General features: G+C 41.6%; 1 protein-coding gene across 2 annotated transcripts in view; it reads left to right on the plus strand.

The window, feature by feature from the left end:
• plxna1a (plexin A1a) overlaps positions 1–4,586 on the plus strand; it is a 248,462-nt gene extending 243,876 nt beyond the window's left edge. For both annotated transcript variants that reach the window (XM_070968471.1, XM_070968472.1), the window contains exons 32-33: positions 1,021–1,171; positions 3,221–4,586. In XM_070968471.1, the coding sequence (XP_070824572.1) occupies positions 1,021–1,171; positions 3,221–3,316 (247 nt within the window). In that variant the 3' untranslated portion in view covers positions 3,317–4,586. The remainder of the gene's footprint in view (positions 1–1,020; positions 1,172–3,220) is intronic.
• Positions 4,587–22,334: the final 17,748 nt, after the last annotated feature.

Below are 22,334 nucleotides of genomic sequence, written 5' to 3' on the forward strand. Positions count from 1 at the left end.
TCAAAATGATATTGTGAGGTTGTGTTGATTTAGGACCCAAAGGGAAACCTCAGACAAGAGGCTTGAAACTGTTCAAAGGCAATTTTATCAGGAAGTTGGTGAGATGGGGTATGGAGAGCTGGGCCAGGGTTGACGGTGGAGCGGGGCAGCCAGCGAGGGCTTCACTGTTGGCTGGAAGGCGGACTGGTGAGGCGCTGAGCGAGGCAGGCGGGGAGAGGTCACTCGAGCATAATGAACCTGAGGCACGAGGAAACAAAGTAAATCTGGGTTCAGGTAAATAAGAGAAAGATATTGACGAGGGCGAGAGCTTGGCCTTAGCGTTAGTACTACATACAAACTGAACAATCTGCTGAAGACTGGAGTGAAGATCGGGGTTGGATGTGCTGCTTGGGCTTGATGAGTGCGGGTAGATTGGCAGCTGGAAGGAAACGAAGGAGAGAAAAACACTAGGAGTGAGTGAAAGGTGCAGCTGCGACCACAACAAATACATCTAATTTTGATCTGCTAAATAAAGCGAGTGGATACATGCAGCAGCTCTGACACTGCTGATGGACTTTAACCCAGTATTTTCACCCCACCCTGAATTATGTTACATGATTACTAAGGGATGACCAAGGCAGTGATGGCTGGATAATACAGCTTATCAGGGAAATCAAATCTAAATCTGGGATGATACGAAGTCAAAAGACACCTCCCCCCGAGAACAAATCCATAACAGCCCCCCTTCTCTGACTCCTCTCTTCTTGCCTAATAATTTTCCTTCAGTCCCTTAGTTTTCAAGCAGAAAATCTTAAACCTGTGTGTGCTATTGAATGATATCCTGTCCACCCCTCACATGTCCATTTGTCCTGTTAAAGTGTCCTTGAGAGAAACATCCACTGAACAATTAAAATGGAACTGGATCAGTCCTCCACTGAGAAGACTGGTCACCAGCTGCCACTGCTTGCATTCAGAATATTTAACAACCGCCTGTAAGTCAAGTTTGGGATGGAATACAGATATGTGCAACCTCTCCTCCAGGTATTACTCCGATATCTCCCGTATGCCGGCCATCAGCGATCAGGACATGAGTGCCTACCTGGCAGAGCAGTCCCGCCTGCACCTCAGCCAGTTCAACAGCATGTCTGCGCTGCACGAGATCTACTCCTACATCACCAAATACAAAGACGAGGTGAGCTCTCACCGGATGTGGAGCAGAATCAAATAGAATGGACAAGAGTGTTGTAATTACTGGGTAGAAGCGTGTGCTGTGACATTGTCCCCATTACTTGTGTTGACTAATACCATGAGGTCATTTTAATTCAATTACACTGATAACCAGTCCACATCGGTACAGGCTGGAAGGCACTATCACCATTAGGATGCACATTAAGGCGTGAGCTTAACACATTATGAAGCTAATGGAGCTTCATTAAATTTACACGATTTTTTTCCCCAAAGACCTACATGTACAGTATTCTGTACAAACAGGAGTGTGTGTGTGTGTGTGTGTGTGTGTGTGTGTGTGTGTGTGTGTGTGTGTGTGTGTGTGTGTGTGTGTGTGTGTGTGTGTGTGTGTGTGTGTGCGTGCGCATTGCATATGTTAAAGGAATAGTTCGATATTTTGGCCTCATTTGCTTTCTTGCTGAGAGTAAGATGAAAAGATCAATACCACTCTGCTCTATACACACTGAATATGATGCTACAGCCAGCATAATCTTGCCATTGCCGCAAGGTTGCCAGGCAACCAGCAGAGACTCCAGGAAGTACATATGAGCATGACAAAATAAACTGTGTAAAACTATCCAGGACATGTTCTGTGTGACACACATGCAGAACTACCACATCCCATATACATTCTTTGTATTAATTGTATTGTTTACAACTTACAAAAACTCTTTATTTATGGTATTGGTCATTAGTTCTTTTATCATATATTACACCTATTTTTCCACATACTTGTGTACATAATCATCCTGTCTATTGTTTACCTTTATTTGTTCACTTTTGTTGTCCTGGTTGTTAGCTCTTATGCATATTCCTGTATAAGTAAATTGAGAGCAGGAGAGAAATCCCTTGTATGGCTGCACATACTTCGCCATTAAAGCTGATTGTGATTCAGGAACACACGTGCGGGAAGTTAGCCAGCTTCATCCACAGGAACAATCGATAGTTTGAATTTTTGGTTGGCTTTCTTACTGAGAGTTAGGTGAGGAGATCGATATCACTTCCATATCTGTCCTGATAAAACCAGCCTGTAAAAACAGCAATTTGGTTTTAATTTTCTTGGCCGGGAGCACTGACTTCAGCTGTTTGCCAAGCAAGGCAGGTTACTACATATATGTACAAATAACAAGTATGTTGCTTTTACACTTTTTTTTTACACGAGATATCACATGTTAATTCGTGAGCTTTAGAGGTGCTGGTTATTACCCTTCCATCCCTTTATTTTCTGTTGCCATAAATAAGTGGTGGAAGATAAGTCGCCTCAGCCTCTTCTCCTCTCCTCCTTCCTCCTCTCCATCCCTCCATCGCAGCAGTATTACAGTAGTTAGGCTGGCTGCTTGCAGCTGGCTCCATTCAAACCAACAGCTCCCCTTCATTACGGCCTATTATCCAGATGTAGGCAGCTGCACCGTCCCATCGCCTCTAACACATGCCTTGACCTTACACGCACGTTCACACACAAAAACACACAGGCATCAATGTACATGGATGTCCTTAACGCACTCACATACACGTGCTAATGCACATAGGCACATTCACCACAACAAGGCACCACAAGGACAAATGCACACATAAATACAGCATCTTTCTAGGCTGTGCTGCAGCACCTCCTCCCTCCCTTGTTTATGGTACACTTAATAAGACACACACACACACACACACACACACACACACACACACACACACACACACACACACACACACACACACACACACACACACACACACACACACTCCTGTACACACTCCCAGTGGCCATTAACATGCCATTATAGACATCCCACTGACCCTCACATCTGCCCCACTAACCATGTCCATGTTGTCAGCATCAGTTTAAAATGTAATCACTAACAAGGAACTGAAATTAGCCCCAGAATGCTGAAGAGCTGCGGTATCTGAGCACCAACACGTGAAGTAACAGAGTCACTCAGTGATTTGCCTCATGCTACAGCATTGAAATAATTGATCAGGATCTGATGATGTGGTTTAAGCTTTCCTCCATATTTGTGCGCAGATCCTGTCGGCGTTACAGAAGGACGAACAGTCGCGCAGACAGCGGCTCCGCGGCAAGCTGGAGCAAGTCATCGACACCATGGCCCTTGCTAGCTGAGGACCGGCCAATCACGCGCCTTGGCTAGCAGACAACTGGCCAACCAACACGCCTTCCCTGACAACCTTTGTGACATTTTGACCCTTGACGTTTGAAGTCTGTCATTATCACCCTCACGAACAGCAAAGAGCAGCAGCGGAAAAGACTGCAAGGACACAAGCACCCAGCAGCAGCAGCACACTGGAGAGACAGCAGCGTTTGGAACTAAGGCCCCGCCGGCCGGGTTGGCTTCTTTTTTCTCTCTCTCTCTCTCTGAGCCACCAACCCAGCCCCAAACAACCAAATCAAGCGCACCCTCAGATGATATGGACCTCAGCTCAGGAGAGCATTTATTTTCATCAAGGCCGTCATCACAGCTAGAGTAGTACAGGAGAAGCAGTTGGGTACTTTGGCCACAATCAGGACCAGTACATGCACAGTGACCATAAAGTCATCTAGCTGGACACAGAGCTGAAATGCTTCGGGAAAAGTACAAGCTGCCAACAAGTAGCTTTCCACAGCCAAGGCTACGGTTCAGACTGTGAGCCAATAAAAATCCAGGATATATTAATGTGATACTTGATCCCTGCTCTGATGCCCTCCTCCACAGGGAGGTCAGAGGTCAGGGACAGCTACAGAGCAGCAGCCATGAAGCTGGTAGAGATTCAGTGTGTTGCTCAAAGACACTTCTTCAGGGTGGATGCTTGACAACACAGAGGCTGCTGCCACTGCAGGGCAACCAGGAGGAAGGACTTTGCAGGGAAACTCTTCCTCCAGTACTGACTCTCCCACTCTTTATCAACAGGAACTCCACTGTAGTCTAACAAAGGACGTTTTCAGTTTCATAACTCTGCATTTGATTTAATATTGCATTTGATTTCATTTTCCCTCCAAACTGCCTACTCTCCCCAGTGCTGTGCCACTTGTGTTACTGCTGAATTTGCACAACGAAGCTAAATCAAAAGAGAGAAGAAGATATATGAATATATATATATATATAGATATAAATACAACCTTTTTGTTTTTAAAACAAGTGGAAAATTGAAAAAAATGTTTTTTCATTGTAATGTATAAAAGATAGAAGTTTGATTTGATATTTCCAAGATGGAAAAATTCTGAAAACACAAGGAAAAAGTCGTCCTGTGCCATGTTTTACTTTGAATGTTGTTTAGTGCAAAGAGACTTCTTTTTGTTAGATGAAATGTGCTATGATGAAAATGTTGTCATGCTTAGTGACTGAAAGTGAGAGTTTAAAAATAGGTAAATGGCAAAAAAAAACAAAACAATATATATATATATATATATATATATATATATATATATATATATATATATATATATATATATATATATATATATATATATTACAGACACTTTCTATATGTCATGAGGTCTTGGGGCCGATGTGTGCTACATGTTAGGCTCTAAAGGCAGTCAAAAGACAAATGATGTCTGGAAGTCGCCTGCGAGCCGCCCGACCTACAGTGCTTTGTGTTTGTTTTAGAGAAACCAAATACATGGAGGCCTGGTCAGCTGATTTAGATGAGACAAAAGTCATTTCTGTGGAGGCCAGCCTCACGCTGTGGTAGCAGACAGCTGTAGAGACACTAGGCAGTTGTTTAAGTTGAACCCTGGCCTTGGTCCCTGGTCTTGTTTTCTAGACTTCTCCTCTTTGTCCGAAAAAAGTAATTAAGGTGTGCCATCCAAAATCAAGGCCAGTTGGGTGTGCAGAAGAAGGGGAAACAGTATTGTTTAATTTTTGGCTTGTTTTCTGGTCTTCAGTAAGGGTGGTACAGCTAAAGGTTGATTTTTGAAATGTGAATGTGGTTTCTGAAAAAGATAATGAAATGTAGCTTGATTTATGTAAGTGTTTTTCGTACCAGTTGAAGGCCTTTCTCCTTTAGCGTTTTGTGGTTTTATAGGGGTAAAAAAAAAAGAAGAAAAAACTGAAAAAGTTAAAATGTTTTCCTTCCAGTTCGTGCTGCTCCACATTTACTCGCAGTGCTTCAAAAAACATGCATTCATGAACAAGACATTCCTTTCTCCTGAGTGTAAAAAAGGTACAATGCTAATAACAAAGGCTAGAATACACAGAAAAAAAACCAGGGTAATATATACTGTATGTGGTGGTCCATCCTGTAAGAGCTCGTTATGAAATGTAGAGCATCAGACCAGACATATTAACAACCAGATCAGATGGATCAGAGGTCAAGGAAAACACTCCTCTCATCCCTCTTGTCCCTGTTTGTTTTGATAGTAAATAGAAGAAAAGCAGGCTTAAAAAGCATCAAATGCACTTTTCAGAACAGAACCACAGGACAAACAGTTACCGATGCCTCAAAATCATATTCTGTTTCTTCCTCTTCAGCAGTGCTTCCCTCAGATTTGTTTTCCGTGTGAAAGAGTCTAACCAGTCCACACTGGAGTGCTGTTTCAGTCCAGCTCAGATGGCGTGGAGCTTTGCAGGTGCATCAGGAACCTTACAGTCCTGGGCTGCCAAGAAAAGCCCAGTAGGTTTCCTTCAAATCCTCTGTGTTGTCGTCTTGGTTGTTTGAGAGCCCGTGCTGAGACAGTTTGAGCTGCAGTTTCAGAGAGGAAACTAAAAGATTGCAGAAAGTCTTACTTTCTGGGTTTTTCTATCTCGGTGATGGATCACTGTGATTGCAGGGAGAGCTGCTCTTCAGTACAATCCAGTGGGCCAAAGGAAAACCCCAAAATACTTTTAAGCCCAGTAAAACTATTAGACCTTTCCATCCCATTTTGTCATTCACACATTCAAATTCTTGTGTTTGTTCCAAAAGGGCGAACACAGACGGCCCTCAGCTGGGAGACTGAAAGCATGAGCAACCAGACGGACCACTAACTGACACATCCAGTCAGAATTGTGCGTTCTTGGCTGTTTTACTGTAAGAAATCAAACTGTCACTATTGCATTTGGTGCGACTGGTGACTTTGTGGTGATCTGCCCCTTTGGATTGTACCTATGAGCAGCAAATATATGATTTTAAAAATGGCAAATAATAAAATAATAGCTCTTAGCTGATGTTAGCTGCTGCACATGAGGTGATGAACTAGATAACATGCTCATCTAAAAATCCGTCAGAATGCTTGGTTAATCGAAGGATATTTCCCGGCTATATTCACATTGAAGTGAACTCCATGTATTCCTTACTGTTGGCAAAATTAGCATTCTGTTGTTGCCCAAGCGTCACTTTCTAGGGAAAATGAATATATGGCAAACTTAGACTTTGTAACTTTGACTCAGTCCATTTTTCAGCCCTCTCCTTTGTCCATATCCTTTTACTTTGTCCAGGTGTTAAAACAAATTTTTCATATATACCTGTACCAACTCTTACGCCACCAAACCATCACAGATTGCTGCTGTCAAGTGAAAACTCTCGAGCCCAACAAAAATACTTTGCCCTTCATGTTTAATGAAACCCTTTAAAAAAGTATATACTGATCTTCAGACGTTGGCCTGCTGTTCCCACTGAGAGGCCGTGTTTTTCTCTGACAGCAGAAATATGTGTGTGGACTGAATGAAATGTACTGTATGTGCTTCAATACTTGAACCGCTGATCTACACAGGGTAAAACAACATACAGGGCAGCTGACCAAAGCTTTATTCATCCACATCAGGAGAATAACTCTGTGACAAGAAATTATCTTTGATCCATCGGCTCTCCAGTTCCTCCACAAAATGATTTTAGTGCTCATTACAGCTATTTAAACACCCCCTCATTGAAGGTGTTTAGTGTTTGTCTTTATGCTTGATGAATGGTGAAATTGAGGCGATGTTCCTTCCATGAAGAGGCACTCATTAACACCATTCAATTTGAATTAATAACTGAGACAGTCTGAGGATGTGGACCACTGCATTGATGTTTGACTGCTGCTTCACTTGCTCAATTGTTCTTTTGATGAAGACGTGTAAAGATGATTTTAGTGATGTGGAAAGAGTAATGAGGCTTAGTCAGTAACCCCAAGGATCACTTTGTAGGGAGTAAAAAAGAAAAAAAAGTTCAGTAAGATGGCGAGATAAGGCCCACTTTGTCTCTGGTTCTTTTGTTTCTTAGTTTTGCTTCTTGTTTTCTGCTTCACCACTTGTTGGGGTGAAAGATGAAAAGACTTGGGCAAGGCAGAGGAAGCGCTTTGAAGACCATGGTATCGCTTCATTTTCCATTCCGTTGTATCTGTGGCGTTCGACTTCCACTCAGAAAAAGACAGTGATGAAGGAGGGAGGAGGAGGAGGAGGGTGGAGCGAGAGAAGGGAAGAGGTGGAGGGAGAGATTCTCTCGGCGATTGACTGACGCAGAGCTGTTCACTGTGCCTTGTCAGCCTCTTCCCATACTGAAAGTCACGTTTATTTCCATACACTCAAAAAAAAAAGGACAAAGAAATAGATGTAAATATGCATTTTGACAACAATCATGTACTTGAAGAACAGTGCAATATTTTAGGAGAAGTGCTCATTTGCTTTCTCTGAGAGTGAGATGAGAAGACTGGTACCAATCCCATGTCTGTGTGTTGAGCACAGGGCTGGAGTCAGGACACGTTTAGCCTAGCTTAGCATGAAAAAGGTACACTGGCCATGGTAAAACGCCTACTGACACCTGTAAAGCTGGCTCAGTGACAAATTGTATGTCCTTTATTTGACCTTGGATTAAGAGAAATGTGTTGATTTATGGGAGAGTAACATGCTTGAACTACAGTCTCCAGAACACAGTGACTGCAAAGAAAAAACTCACAAATAACCATTTTTTCATCCTCTTTATTGGTCATGCAACGGATTAAGCAACACAAACAGGGTTGTGCATTTCAGGTTGTTGGCATGTTGCTTCGCCCCTTCTTTCAGTCTTGCTAACCTGAGCTAAGCTAACTACCTCCCGACTCCAGCTGTGTTCTGAACGTACTGGCACATGATTAATATTATCTTCTCAGCCTTGAAAACAAAGTGAAAAAGCTCACTTCCTGTTTGCGAAGCTGGACCAGGAGCTGGTCAGCTGAAAGAAAACAATGAACATGTCACATCTTGTCTTTCTGCTAAACTAAGCTAAGCTAACTATCCTGGCTCTAGCTTTAGCTCACAGACGTGCGAGTGGTGATCCTCTCACCTTTACTCGCTCTCAGCCATAAAGTGAATAAGGTCATTTCTTGAGAAATGCTTTCAAAAACCCACACTATGTTTTCACATTTCCTGAAAGCCATCTGTAAATCTATTCTGAAGTGTATGTCAAATGTACTTATTTTTCAGTATGGGCAGCACCCTCCAACATGACACCTCCTCACCACCGCACAACCTTAATACTTCCCTCATCTGCCATTTTTGATCCCTCCGAACAGCAACACTCAGAAGTTTCTCATCCCTCCGGTTCTCTCCAGCTTCCTCACCTGCTGTGTTCACTTTGATTAAAGAACATTTCAGAGAAGGAGCATGGGACGTAAAATACCTTCACACACAGATTAAAGAGGAGAGAGGTAGAAAGAAAAAAAAAATACCTTAAAGAGTTTTAATACTTTATGAATTCTGATACCTTTTTAAGAGTTTCAGACTTGAAGCTGCTGTGACAGGTTTTGGCTGTTTCACGCCCGTGTAAATATCCTGCTCTTTCCTATTTTGCAGATTTATTACGTGTAAATAGACACGCATCAAGGAGAGATTAAACATGTTTTTCGCTAAAGCGGGCTTGTCTGATGTTTTCATTCCCCGTCCCCGTCCCTATATACCCTCAAAGTTGTGGATTTGAAAGTTGTAACAAGTTTTAGGTTTATCTCAAGTTCACGTCACCACAAGAGAACTTGAAAGATCAAAGCAGCACATATGAGACTTAAATGTTATTGTACTCTATGCAGTCTGTTCAAGCAAATACTGCTGCTTCTGTTTGATTTCCACTCTTTTTTTACAGCTCTATTGATGAGGACATGGACAAGGATGAGAAAGAAAATGATAAAAAGTCTTCACTTTACATTCTCTGCTGTCAGAAATCCCTTCCTGAAGCGAGCCAGGAAGATGCAAAGCTCAGTTTCAAGAGTGCAATCATCATCCACATCCACTCACTTCTCCAACCATGTGAAAAGAGTGAAACTGTCCCAGGGAGTGCCAGACCAGTGAATCCTTCAGATACGAGTGCTACATCACAGTAATGATGTGATAGAAAATGTGCTTCAATATCCCTGTGTTGCAACTTTTTTGGAGATCAGTCCATCCGATTTGGCTTACACTGTAAATCTTTCAAAACTAGAGAGATCATCAGACAGCTGAAATATACAAGATGTCACTGAGTGGGGAAAATGTCCAAAAACAAACAGCAAGATACAGCATGGAGGGGTCATGAAAGTTTATTTGTACTTTAGTGCAAATTAGCAAATGTTACCACGCTAGCCTAAGATGGTGAACAGTAAATATCATCATGCTAAAGTTGGCAGCTAGCATTTAGCTCAAAGCACTGCTGTGCACAGCCTCACACAGCTGCTCGTGTGTTTGGAGATTATTATGCTATGTTCATGTCATATCAGAGTTATAGTAATTATGAGTTTCTTGAGTTGTCAGATGACATGAACATTAGCAAGTTGATAACACGAGAGTCTTTCCCATCTCTACAATCTATCCCATATAATGTGACATGCCATAAGGCTGTGTCTAAAATAACAACATATTCACTATGTAGTGCATGACATTTAACCTTAGTTTGCTCTGGGGTTAGGGTAAGGGTCCAGATTTTGCCCTCAAAAACTCCAACAACACAATGAAAAATTGCATGTACACTTTTTTTCTGCCAACAACGAAAAGGCGAACAAATGCGAATGAAAATTCCTGTGTCCAAAGTGTCCGCATCCTGCTCACTGCAGAGTAAATCGCTTTATATTACAGTCAGTACAGTCCTTCGGTCTTGTCATTGATGTCGTCACTCACGTCTCACCGACTGTCCATTACGAGCTGGAAAACGTAACTTTTTAAATGTGTCGGGCCCCTCCCTCGGGAGCAAGAGGATTTGACAGACAACCCATCAATCAAATTAGAAAGCCCATTATGAAAACATAAAGAGGAGAGATTCAGATCTCCAGAGACAGTCTGCCCTGGATATCACAGACACCTCGTCTTTGTTCTGAATGGGATTGACCTCTCTTTATTATCCTAAGTGCTTTTTTCATTCTTCCTCCACCTGTGGGGCCTTTTCAGACTCTGGCTCTTATTTCTTTCTCTGCATGGTGAGGCTTCAATCTGGGGCTGGATGGACGGCAGATTGCAGCATTTGTAATTATTTGTGTTCCACCCTGTTTCTTTTTTCTTCTCTTTAATATCTCTGAAATCTCTCTCCCTTCCTCTGCTGACTGTGGTCCTTCAGAGAGGCAGCCTGAGTGAGTTTCCTCAGGAGTTTCTTTCCCACTCCCCTTCTTCTCTCCATCCTATCCTTTAATTTTCCTCTTGCATATTATTTGGATTCCCTGCTGTAGCACTTGTCACAGAAGATAGAGCACAGCAGTGTTTAGATAAAACTATGGGTTGCACACACTCTCACTGACAGCAGACTCCACCTCCCATCGCCTGCAGCCCCTCCGTCTGGCAATGTGTTCAAATATCTCAGGGCATCAGATTACCATGTTTGAATTGTGCTTGTTGTGAAAAATCACTCTCCCTCTCTTTTATTTTCCTCTTCTCTGTTTTTTTTTTTTTTTTTTTTTTTTTTTGTGTGCCTGGAGGCTTTTCTGGCAACTCAATCACCCGACTACTCTCAACACAAATACTCAGCCGTCCTCTATGATGCCCCGCCACAGAATAAACGACAGTCGCATTGGCTTGGACCCACACGGCCGACTCTCAGCTGGAGATTAAACTGCGATAAAACTCCTGTGTTTCTCCAGAGAGGAGAGGAGAATATCAGAGAATAGAGAGGAAAAAGACTAAGAGAAAAAGCCACAACAGGTAAGAAGAGCGGAGACGGAGAGGGGAGCAGTGTAGACAGGGAAAGCAGGAGAGAGAGGAGAGAGAGAGAGTTGACTGTGGCTGTCTCAGAGGAGGCGGCGGTTCATACTGCCCGGCTGAGATCTTGCCCGTTCTGTTTTTATGAAGCCCCAATAAATGACAAGCAGCAGGGGAAATAAGATGATAGTGCAGAATCAGGGCTGCCTCCTCTCTGTCACAGCCGAATTACACGCAGTGCTAAATTGTGACTGTGTGGGTGCATGTCTGGATGCACTTGAGAACAAGCAAAACAGAAGTGAATTTGCATAAATCAAAGTGATCCCGATGATGTAATAGTTATTCAACCTATGTTGGCTGTGCCCCCTGATGTCCCACAGGTCTGCCAGGTGAAAGGGAAGCAATGGGATTATACAGTCCTGGTGTGTTTGGAGCTGATGGAGGAAAGGCTTTGAGCGAGGCCTGACATCTTAGATCAAGATGGAAGCCAGTGTGAAGGTACCTTTTGATGCTGCACTTCTGATTTTGTTGAATTTAAACATTTTCACCCCTTCCAAATTTTTTGTTGCTGTGACTCCCTGAAGTAATTAGAAGATGCACTGATTTCCAAAAGGCATAAAGGTAAAGACTGATCTGGTTTCAAAAAGCCTTATCCAGTGACTTATGTCCAAATATCTGTATGATCCCATCTACCTCATCTGTACTCTGTTTAGTACTAATTAGCACTTATTGGCATAATGACATGCAAAACTAAGGTGGTGAACATGGTAAACATTCGACCTGCTAAACATCAACATGGTGACATTGTCATGAGCATGTTAGGATGTGGATATTGGCATTTAGCTTAAAGTTCCAACGCGCATAAGTCCAGTTTCACAGAGCTGCTGGCATGCTGCATGCCCTTAGTCTCGTTCCTGTTTGACTGGATTTCACTGTCACTATTGACTTTGGGGTTCTAGGTGGTAACTGTTTGCCTGGTCATCCATAGAGCCACTGTTGGCTGACCATGGGACTAAACATAGTCTTGGAAATATTTGTGGTTTATTGTTTGTGGTTAGTTACACCCCTAGCTTCATATACCCTCCTCATTAAGTAGTCTGAGTATTTCTCTTTCTTAATGGGATCTCTTGCAGACTTTGATGCAAATGCAGTTTTACCAAAGGACTCTCCCAGTGACTGTCTGAGCAGAATTGGGGAGGGGAGCTCGTTTCTGAGACTGAGCCCTGTTAAAATTGACTTTCATTGCACCAGGCAAGATCAATGAATTCCAGAATAGCACCCATAAGGGAGTTCCTATAATACTTGAGGTCTGATTGTAAGTGCTTCTCTGGCAAGCGGCGAATGACAGACCACTGGAGCCAATGAAAAGCAAATGTGGCATTAGGAATTCAGCTTGTAGTTCAGCTCAGGCTATTTTCACCAACCCTGACCCCCCGCCTGCCTTGCTTCTCGGCAGCCCTGCAGGGACTCACTTCACCTTTCCTCTCACCAGCCGTCGAGCTATCCTCACACTTTCATCTCTCTGTCTCAGCAGGATGGACGGATGCTTGGGAGAGCTGACAGAGGAGAACAAACCTGACTAGACAAACTAGTCATCGTAGACCACCACAACCCCTCCTCACTCTCTCGTCCCTCCATCCTCCTCTGCATTCTTCCACTTCCCTGTCATCCTTTTATCTCTTCTGACCTCTCATCTACCCCCTTGCTCTCTTGCCGTCCACCGTCTCCCCGTCCACCTGCTTTCTCTCTCTGTATCACTGATGGTTTGGCTGCAGGCAGTGCTGTGGCATTAGAAGCAGCATGGGCCTTGAGGAGTCATCTGGTACTAAGCAGAGCTAAGCCCAGCTTCCGAAAAGCATCTTAGCACTTGGGTCTAGAAAGGTTCACAAAGAGTATGAGATGATAGAGCGGTAAAGCTGAGAACTTGACCTCGGACACCTCGAGTCAGCGGGGATCAGACAACTGAGCTGACTAAAGTGTGATCTAAGATGATTTAAGGATTATTATTATTATTTGTGAAGATTTGACATTTGCAATTCTTATGGACCTTGCAAGAGATTCTCAAGAGACCTCTAAACTTTTTTTTTTAAGTATTAACCCTATCACATCATCCTGATTTAGCCATATACTGACTCTCCTGTGATTTCACATCCTGCTTCTCCTTCCTGCTCTGTGTTCCCGCCAGTCCCCATCACCTGACCTCCTCCACCCACCTGCACACCTGTTCCCACTTCCCCATCAGCCTCACAGTGTATATACGAGCCCATCCATTCTTTGGCGGATTGTCTAATGTGTTTTCATCATCTGCTGGGCTGACACGACATGCTATCAGCCTGATAATAGCCCAACCCGACAGGCGTAGAGCATTGGGAACTAAAATGGGCTTTGGGCATGACAATTGTTTGTTTTATTCCATATAGTGTATGACAACTGCAGGACACCTCACGATAAACCATTGTTGTATCACACATGACGGTGGATGCCATTATTTGTTTACATTCTTCCTCCTGAAAATTGGTCCCGAGCACCTCCTTCCCACTGACACACATTAAAGAAAGCAAGCTATAATAAGGCTGGGACCAACTTGTAGTCTGTCATGTCTGCCATTCAAGTCACAGCAGGAATTTATGTAACCATCTTAACACACAAAAATATCATGCAGTCTGAACCGAGCATCCTCTCTATCTGCCAGTATGTGTCTGCAAACACCTGCCTGCTTTTTGCACCTCTGGACCTTTGCCTGATCCCTAACTGGATGAAGATGCCTTACTTTCCGTGCATGTGTGGTATTGACATTTGCCTGTTTTTGAGCACAAGTAAAACTGAACTTTTAACCTTACCTGTCTGTCTGAGTCATGCTTTTGAATCCAAACCTGGTAACACTGAGCTGTTAGAACCACAGTGGTCCCCGGAGAGTCTCCCAAAGCCCCTTGCTAAAGCCTCAACATTCTCTCTTACTCTTTTTAGATCTGTCACATCATGAACCTGATTTACTCCTCAACAGTGATTTGTAAATGGTTTGGAAGGCACAGGCAAATGATGTCATCTTGTTGATCAGAAAACGCTTCTGTGCGTCATTCTAGACATATTTTGTTGTTAAATTTGAAGGACTTGTTCTTTTGAAATTGTTCCTCTTACTAATGGATATGGTGTCAAATTTGATTGTTTACTTGTTGAGCTGAAAAGAGGCTTTTAAGCCCAGAAAATGTAAGATGTTAAAAGGAAGTCTTTCTGTGTTCTCTGTTGTGGGTCTTCAGTTGTTCTGACGGTCTGTGCTTGGTGTTGCCAGGTAGCTTAGACTAAATGTGATAACATATGCAGGCATGTTATGTCTGAGCCACTTATTGCTATTATTGCTCTTTTTGCCCTCGTGTATTTCTTTGTCTGTACAATCCACTCAGTTGCCAGTTTCTTAGGTACACCTACCTAAAACTAAAGAGGGCTTTGTGGTAATTCAACTTTATGGTAATATTGGAGGCTGCAGTTTATGATGCTGTTGAATTACAATGCATTATACTGAAAGATGTTTATATTATTTTTAGTGCTGTCAAAAATATCGCGTTATTAAGACGTTAACGCAAATCAATTTTAACTACGTCATTTTTTTTTTATCGCGCGATTAATGTTCTTTATGACCTTGTGAACTTGTAGTTTTTTTTTATAAGCTGTGGCCACTGCTAGTAACGTTACAAAAACTACAGGATCCGATTGTAAACCGGAAACAAAACAATAGGCACGCCCCACGCGTGTTTTGGTCTCGCCTGCTCGCTAGCTGTGAAAGTGGAGGCGGACGTCAAGCGCAAAACGCCGAAATGGATGTGAACAAGATTCTGAATAGAAAGTTTAGTTTCAAAAAGTTGCCAGATGGGTCGACTGACGAGACCAAAGTTTGGACAGAGGCATATGGATACTGCAACTAAGAACAAGCTTACTGCAGCCATAGCCAAGTAATGTTCATTCTTTCTGTATGGAAATAAGAGGCTGCGTTGATAAACCTCTGGTGAATAAACAGAAGAGCATCATAGTCTGACTGCTTGTATGTTCAGAGGGAACTTAAGAAAGGAAAGTTTCAGCCATGGTTTAACTGCACTATAGGCTGAGTCCTAGTTTACAATGATGTGCACTTTGAAACGTTATTTTGTATCACCCTGTTTTGATCCCTTAGAAAGGGTTGTTGAAGGGGCTTTTTTTGTAACCAAGCATTTATTTTTGTCATCTGTTTATTGACAGTGTTAAATTGTGTGAGATTTGATTCATTCAAATGTGAATGACTGCTCAAAGTGAGAATGTTAGTGTGAAATATAACACTACACGTTGTTTTCAATAAAAAACATTTGCACAAAGCAAGCCTATCCACTTTTCCATGTTGATAACAGTATTCAAATGATAATTAATGGGACATTTAGAATAGATAAAAATGTGCAATTAATTTGCGATTAATCGCGAGTTAACTATGACATTTATCCGATTAATCGCGCTTAAATATTTTAATCGATTGACAGCACTAATTATTTTGACTTGCTATGAAATATGAAATTTACTGCAGAGCCATTGTGTTTGGCTGCATTAGTTTTAGCGAGGTGGACCTAATGAACTGAGCGTTGCTATCATTGTGCTCTCCTGTTCTGGGTTTGACTGCTGAGGAGTTCGATCTATACTGTACATGCTCGTCATTGAGCTCTTAATCAAAAGAACTTTTACCTTAGTTGAGAGAGAAGTGTGGAAAGCAAACTAGCAGAAAGTGGAAGTTTGGTCTTTTCTCCTGTATTGTTTTAGCTCTTGGACTGCAGTCCCAAGCGCTGACATTAATATGAAACAGTGACTGGAACTTTCAAAATGTTCTGCCAACCTCCTGTTGCCTGAGGATGGTGTCTCCTCTGATACATAAGGTCACACCAGCATCTTCTTTCACTTTACAAGAATTTCACCAAGAAAGTGTAATGTGTGCTGAGGTTTGCCTCATCTCTGCCCACAGCACAGGCTGCTGAGAGTCAAGGTCAGGGAACTGCAGAGCATTATGTGTCACTGTAATTAGCATAATTAGATTTTTACGTTCGGGCCCCTGAAAAGATCCAGCATCATCAAGACTACTTTAACTGTTGTTCTCTGCTATTAAGAAGGAGTCTGTGGGACATTTTCACAGATAATACAGTTTTAGGAGCCATATGGAGCTGAGGGCAGCAGACGGCTGGTGAGAGCAACTTTCTCTGCATAAAGAGTTGATTTAGTTGCTTCAGATAAGGTCAAGCCACTCAGACTGTTTATGTCAGTGTGATTACAATGCAAACACTTCAGCACACCATCTAAATAGACTCAGGCAGGCAAGACACTGACTAAATATTGGAAATACATCAACATAAATTATATTTTTGCCTTATAAATTTAATCAAATATTATTTTATGATTTATATTTAGATGTTACAGTTTTGTATAGCAGTGTCGTTCCATTGTTTGCTATCAAATATCAATATTATCTGCTTTAGTGGTGCATAATCTGTTTTTTCTTTTTTTTGGGGGGGGGGGGTTTGCATTGGTTTGTTCTTCTCAGAGGGATTTTATTTCTTCCAAATCCACTGACATAATTCACATTTTATCTCTTGTGACACTCCAAAAGCTCGCCAACAATGGAGCCTGGAAGCTGTAGTTATAGCACACAGCACAAGTGGTGTTACACCCACATAACATAGTCCACCCCCTGCAGCGTATATCCAACGCACCCATTCCAGAAGGGTGGTGTATTTAAGCTGTCATGCCCTGCTTACTGTTTTGCTCCACCATGCCCACTGCTGCAATTACTTACTGCTGTTACTTCTATTGCATTTCATAAGGCCCACTTCCACCCTGGCATCCATGGGCAGTAAGTCAAAGTTCTCTCCCCAATCTTTCTTTTCCTTCCTGGAACTTGGGTTGTCACTGTAAGGAGTGGCAAGGTCACATCCTAGATGCTCAATAATCAACCCTGCACATATGTGGAATTGAACAATCTTTCCTTAAGTGCATTGACTAACTCATCTATTGTCCAGTGGTAGCTATGAACAGTCTGCACCAAGTGACAGCTTGCTGTGCTTTAGGTCATGCCAAACTTCCATCCACTCTAATTAAAGTGGCACTCAATGGAGTATGAATGCTAAGAGACTGAAGTCATTTGAATGGGAATGCGTAATTGATGAAAAAAAGAATATTGGAGGACAAAAATAAAAGTTCAAAGAATGTGTTCATCTGTTTAGAGGTGCATATAACCTACTCTAGTTTAGTACTGAAACAATGTATATATTGTTCAGGAATGAGTTCATTAGCAGAAAATGAATCAGCAATACTTTTGAAAATGTATGGATTTTATCAAAATTAATTAATCAGCAAACAAAGCAAAACATGTGTTGTTTCCAGCATCTCAGATGTGTAGCTGCTTTTCTTGGTTAGTTATTATATAGTTTCAACAGACTGATGTAAATGACTGTTAATTGCAGATTTAAAGGTGATTTGAGTCATTCTGGAAAAAGATTGGTGATGGTACACATCAGCATTCCAGATACACCGTCCCTCCCCTCCCCACCTCCTGTGCACGAGCATTCACACCACCCAATGCTAAATCACTGGAATAGTGTTGTGTGGGACCCCATTATGAGCTACAAATCCCCATGCTGTTCCTCTTACTGCCACCTGGTGTCACTGCTGTGCACACAGGAAGTAACGTTGCTGGAAACAGACTACAGTAATTCTGCATTTTTATGGTAAACAAGAAGAAACAGGCACAAACAAATCACAAATCATGTGACATTTGGACAGTTTTGGTGTACTGCAGATTTTTCTGCATACTATATGCTACATTTTGGCCAAATCAGTCTGTTCTCCTCGTGTAGCAGGCGGCTTTTAAAAAAGACAGTGTTTGACTTGCAGGTAGAATTCCACCATCCACCTGGTTTATTTGAATCACATTATCAAATATCATATGATCAGCCATAAAAAGTGCTGTGACCAGCAGTGTGCCCTCTAAAATCATGTGGGTTAGTTTATCATTGGGATTATTGTGATTTTAGCAGTGAGTGTAGGCCAGTCATCTTGTGTACCAAATGTTAGTTATCCATGGATTTTTAGCCAGATTGCCCAGTGACTCCATGAACGCTGTAGATGTTATCTCTGCTGTGCTCTAGTTAAATTGTGCTGTTGATCTCGTGCAAGCCTCTCTCTGTTTTACCACCACTCTCAAGTACTTCAGAGCCAACACTGTTAAAAAATCCTCGTGCTGCTACCATGGTCATGTGGAGGGCCAAGTATCTCATCTTGTCCTTTCCAGCCTTCATTGTAGAGGTACTGTAGCAGCCACTTTTTCAATAATAACAGCATTTCTGGGAAATTTCTGTTATTGCAACCCAAAACACTGAGGCTGCTCTTCTTTTAAGTCTCATTTGATATGCACTGCTGATGGTGGCTCTGTCATAATGTATCTTTTTCTAAGCCACTTTGAACAAATCTTAAATAACAACTGCTCTTGTAAGTGGTAATATGGGACCTTCCTTAATATTTACAATATTCTGCATTGTGGTGTCACTCAAAGTTTGACTCTAGGTTCCTTATTCATCTCTATCTCCATGCTTTGACTTAAGGAAACATTTCCTTCCTTGGTATAATGTATCATATTCAGGTGACTCAGTGCTAGGCGACTGTATGTTTCCATATAAAATAAGTTATTCAGTCTGCTGATAGATCTGTCTGACTTACAGGAATAAAGTGACAGTAAATCTATGATTAAAGGCAGAACTGAAAATTACTCATCTTCAACCTTATGTGTAGTTGCAAGTGTTAAGCCTGCCTCTGTAAATCCGGGTGATATTCGATCACATCTAGTTGTGAACTAATTCTGGGAAACGTGTCCTTGTTTGCTCTATTTTAGCCTGTCTGCACTGGGTGATTTTAGAAATGATTTTGCAGATTAGTTCTGAGGCTTGAGATAGACTAGCACCAAATTACATCTGTGAGCTCTTAGTTCCCCCTGAGCCCAATGGCAGACAGGGATCCTTGGGGAGCGTCCTTTTTAGTATTTTAAAAATCTTGGCTGAAAGAAAGGGTGATGAAACCTCTGCATAACAGGCATCAGCCATGTAGAAGAGGCTGCATGAAGAGTGCCACCCTAGCTGTCACAGCCTTTTCTTTCTTGAAGCTGGTAGGCCAGAAATGAATCATGTTGTCTTTCCTACAACTTGCTGCCATTGCCTTGCTGCATTACTTTCAGCTTCTGACATCTGAAAAGATAAGTGAGCACACATTTTCCACAAAAATCCACTCAGCGGTAGAGTAAAAATAATACATTATTTGTGGGACTTGTGTGGAAACTATTTTATTTCCCCTCACTCGCAAGCACAAAATGGCAGCTTAAGAGTTGATATATTATTAAAAAGGGACATTTTGTCTTAAAGGAATGATTTGACATTTTGGGAAATATGCTCATTCATCTTCTTCCCTGAGAGTAAGATTCAAAGATTTCAGCCATCTAGTCAGTATGAAGCTATAGCCAGCAGCCATTTAGCTTAGCTTAGCTTAGCTTAGCTTAGCATACAGACTGGAAACGTTGGGAAATGACTAGCATTGCTGCAAGTCATTTCTGTAGTGTGACCTGTATAAAACCCAAGTTAATTTAAATTGCTGGTGCCACTGTTGCAAAGACAAGCAGATTGCTTTCATTTTCCTCAGAGCCCCCCAACTACCAACAGCACAGGACAAACTGCATTTGTTTCCAAATTCACATGAATGTTTACTGAAGAGGCAGACAAGAAACCACACCAAGAGTTGGTGTAGCAGAAGAAAACATTAGGAGAAACAGTGTGAGCTCTTTCATTCATCTAATCTATAATGGAGACATGAAAGCAGACAGAAATTCTTGAGTATGTGTTGAGAAAAGTGAACTGTGTTGGTATCATCCCTGCAAACATTTCATCAACCTGAGGGCTGACAGCAGGTCCATGGCATGACCTCTCATGTGAAATGATTTGAAATGATGTACAGGTTGAACCTACACCACAAAACAACCAGACTTACATAAAATGTAAAACTTGCTGAATATAAATTCATACCCTAACAATGTTAGAGTACTTTTACATACAGCCTGAAAGTTTTGTTTGCATAGTAAGTGATATACAGTTACATACAATTATTGTCCTGAATTTCAGTCATCTTGCATCTTTTGAAGAGAACTCAGACAGAATTTGACTCAGACAACACAAAGAGCACATGATTCATATGTTTTATGTGTGTGTACATGTGTGTATATATGAAATCAATATGAAGTAATGTATCATAATTACTCTATTGTCATTGACTAGTTTACATTAAACAGTGAAATCTGACAAAGAAATCTTGAATATTAAGCGATTGTGCTTCGCCCTGTTGTCACCATAAGAGGTGGGGAAATTCTTACATTGTGACATTTATTCACAAACATGTCAGGATATATAAAAATTAGTGCTGTGAATTGATTAAAATATTTAATCGCGATTAATCTCATGAATGTCATAGTTAACTCCTGATTAATCGCAAATTAATCGCACATTTTTATCAATTCTAAATGTCCCTTGAATTATCATTTTAATACTGTTATCAACATGGAAAAGTGGATAGGCTTGCTTTGTGCAAAGGTTTTTTTTATTGAAAACAACAACAACGTATAGTGTTATTTCACACTAACATTCTCACTTTGAGCAGTCATTCACATTTGAAGCAAAATCTCACACAATTTAACACTGTCAATAAACAGATGACAAAAAGTAAATACTTGGTTACAAAAAAGCCCCTTCAACAACCCTTTCTAAGGGATCAAAACAGGGTGATCCAAGATAAAGTTACAAAGTGCACATCATTGTAAACTACTGTAGGACTCAGGGTATAGTGCACTTAAACCATAGCTTATACTTTCCTTTCTTAAGTTTCCTTTGAACATAATAGCATCCACATACGGCTGTCGAAACCATCCATTGTCGCCTGGTTTTGACAAGGAGGCAGCAGAGAATTTGCATTCGCTGTCTTCGGCGTTTCGTGATTGACATCCACACAAACTGGTAGCCTACTTTTTTTGCAGCTAGCGAGCAGGCAAGACCAAACATATGCGTGGGGCGTGCCTATTGTTTTGTTTCCGGTTTACAATTGGATCCTGTAGTTTTCCTTATGTTACTAGCAGTGGCCACAGCTTATAAAAAACTACAAGTTCACTTGGTCACAAAGAGCGTTAATTGCGCGATAAAAAAAATGATGCCGTTAAAATTGATTTGCATTAACGCGTTAATAACGCGATATTTTTGACAGCACTAATAAAAATGTAATAATTAAATAAGTTAAATAAGTTGAAGACTCCACATTGAGGTGATGTTGTGACCTGATGTTATGGAGATGTTTCAGACTGCAGTCGAAACGACTTGACTCTGGTTCAGTTTTCAATTTATCTGTACACCCTTGCAGCTTTTTCCAACATTGAAATGTTTCCAGGGTTAATGTACGTTTTACAAAATGAAAGAGACTGCTCAACAGAGACTGTGATAACGTTTTCTGTCTGTTGATTTTTATATGCTTGGATCGATCGACTATGGTGGACACACTTCCTTTGTGCTGTGAATTGAGCCTTCATTGCCCCGGGAGATCACATCTTGTGGCAGACAGAATTGCGTAGTTAAAGCAAGGCTTATAGGGAACCAATCTAAACACAGGTGGTGTCATTATTTTACATTTAATTGATAATAACTTAAAGCAAAAAAACTTGTCTTTGCCAGTTTAATCATTCTCTAACAGACTTCACAAGTAGCAATGTACTGGACAGAGTTTGCTCTTCTTTTGTAGCCAGCCAGGATTTTGGCAACATGTCGAGATGAAAACAAATTATTCCACTCTCCTTGAACTTGGTTCTCTTCTTGTTCTCTTGAAGGACATTAGGACCTGCATTTTGAGGCTTCACAGAATTTCTGTCTTAGCTCCCTTTTCTTCAAAGAAGAGCATATGCATTCACAAATACACCCAGCAGAGCCGTGCAGGCGGAGGCAGGGCAAAGGAGAATGTTGTTGGAGATGATTTCACTGCACCAGACAAGGTCAAGGCACCAAGGGTCTGTATGTGTCGCATTGATTATCAGACACGCAG

This window comes from Chaetodon trifascialis, chromosome 8, assembly GCF_039877785.1.
Source record: "Chaetodon trifascialis isolate fChaTrf1 chromosome 8, fChaTrf1.hap1, whole genome shotgun sequence".
Taxonomy (NCBI): Eukaryota; Metazoa; Chordata; class Actinopteri; order Chaetodontiformes; family Chaetodontidae; genus Chaetodon; species Chaetodon trifascialis.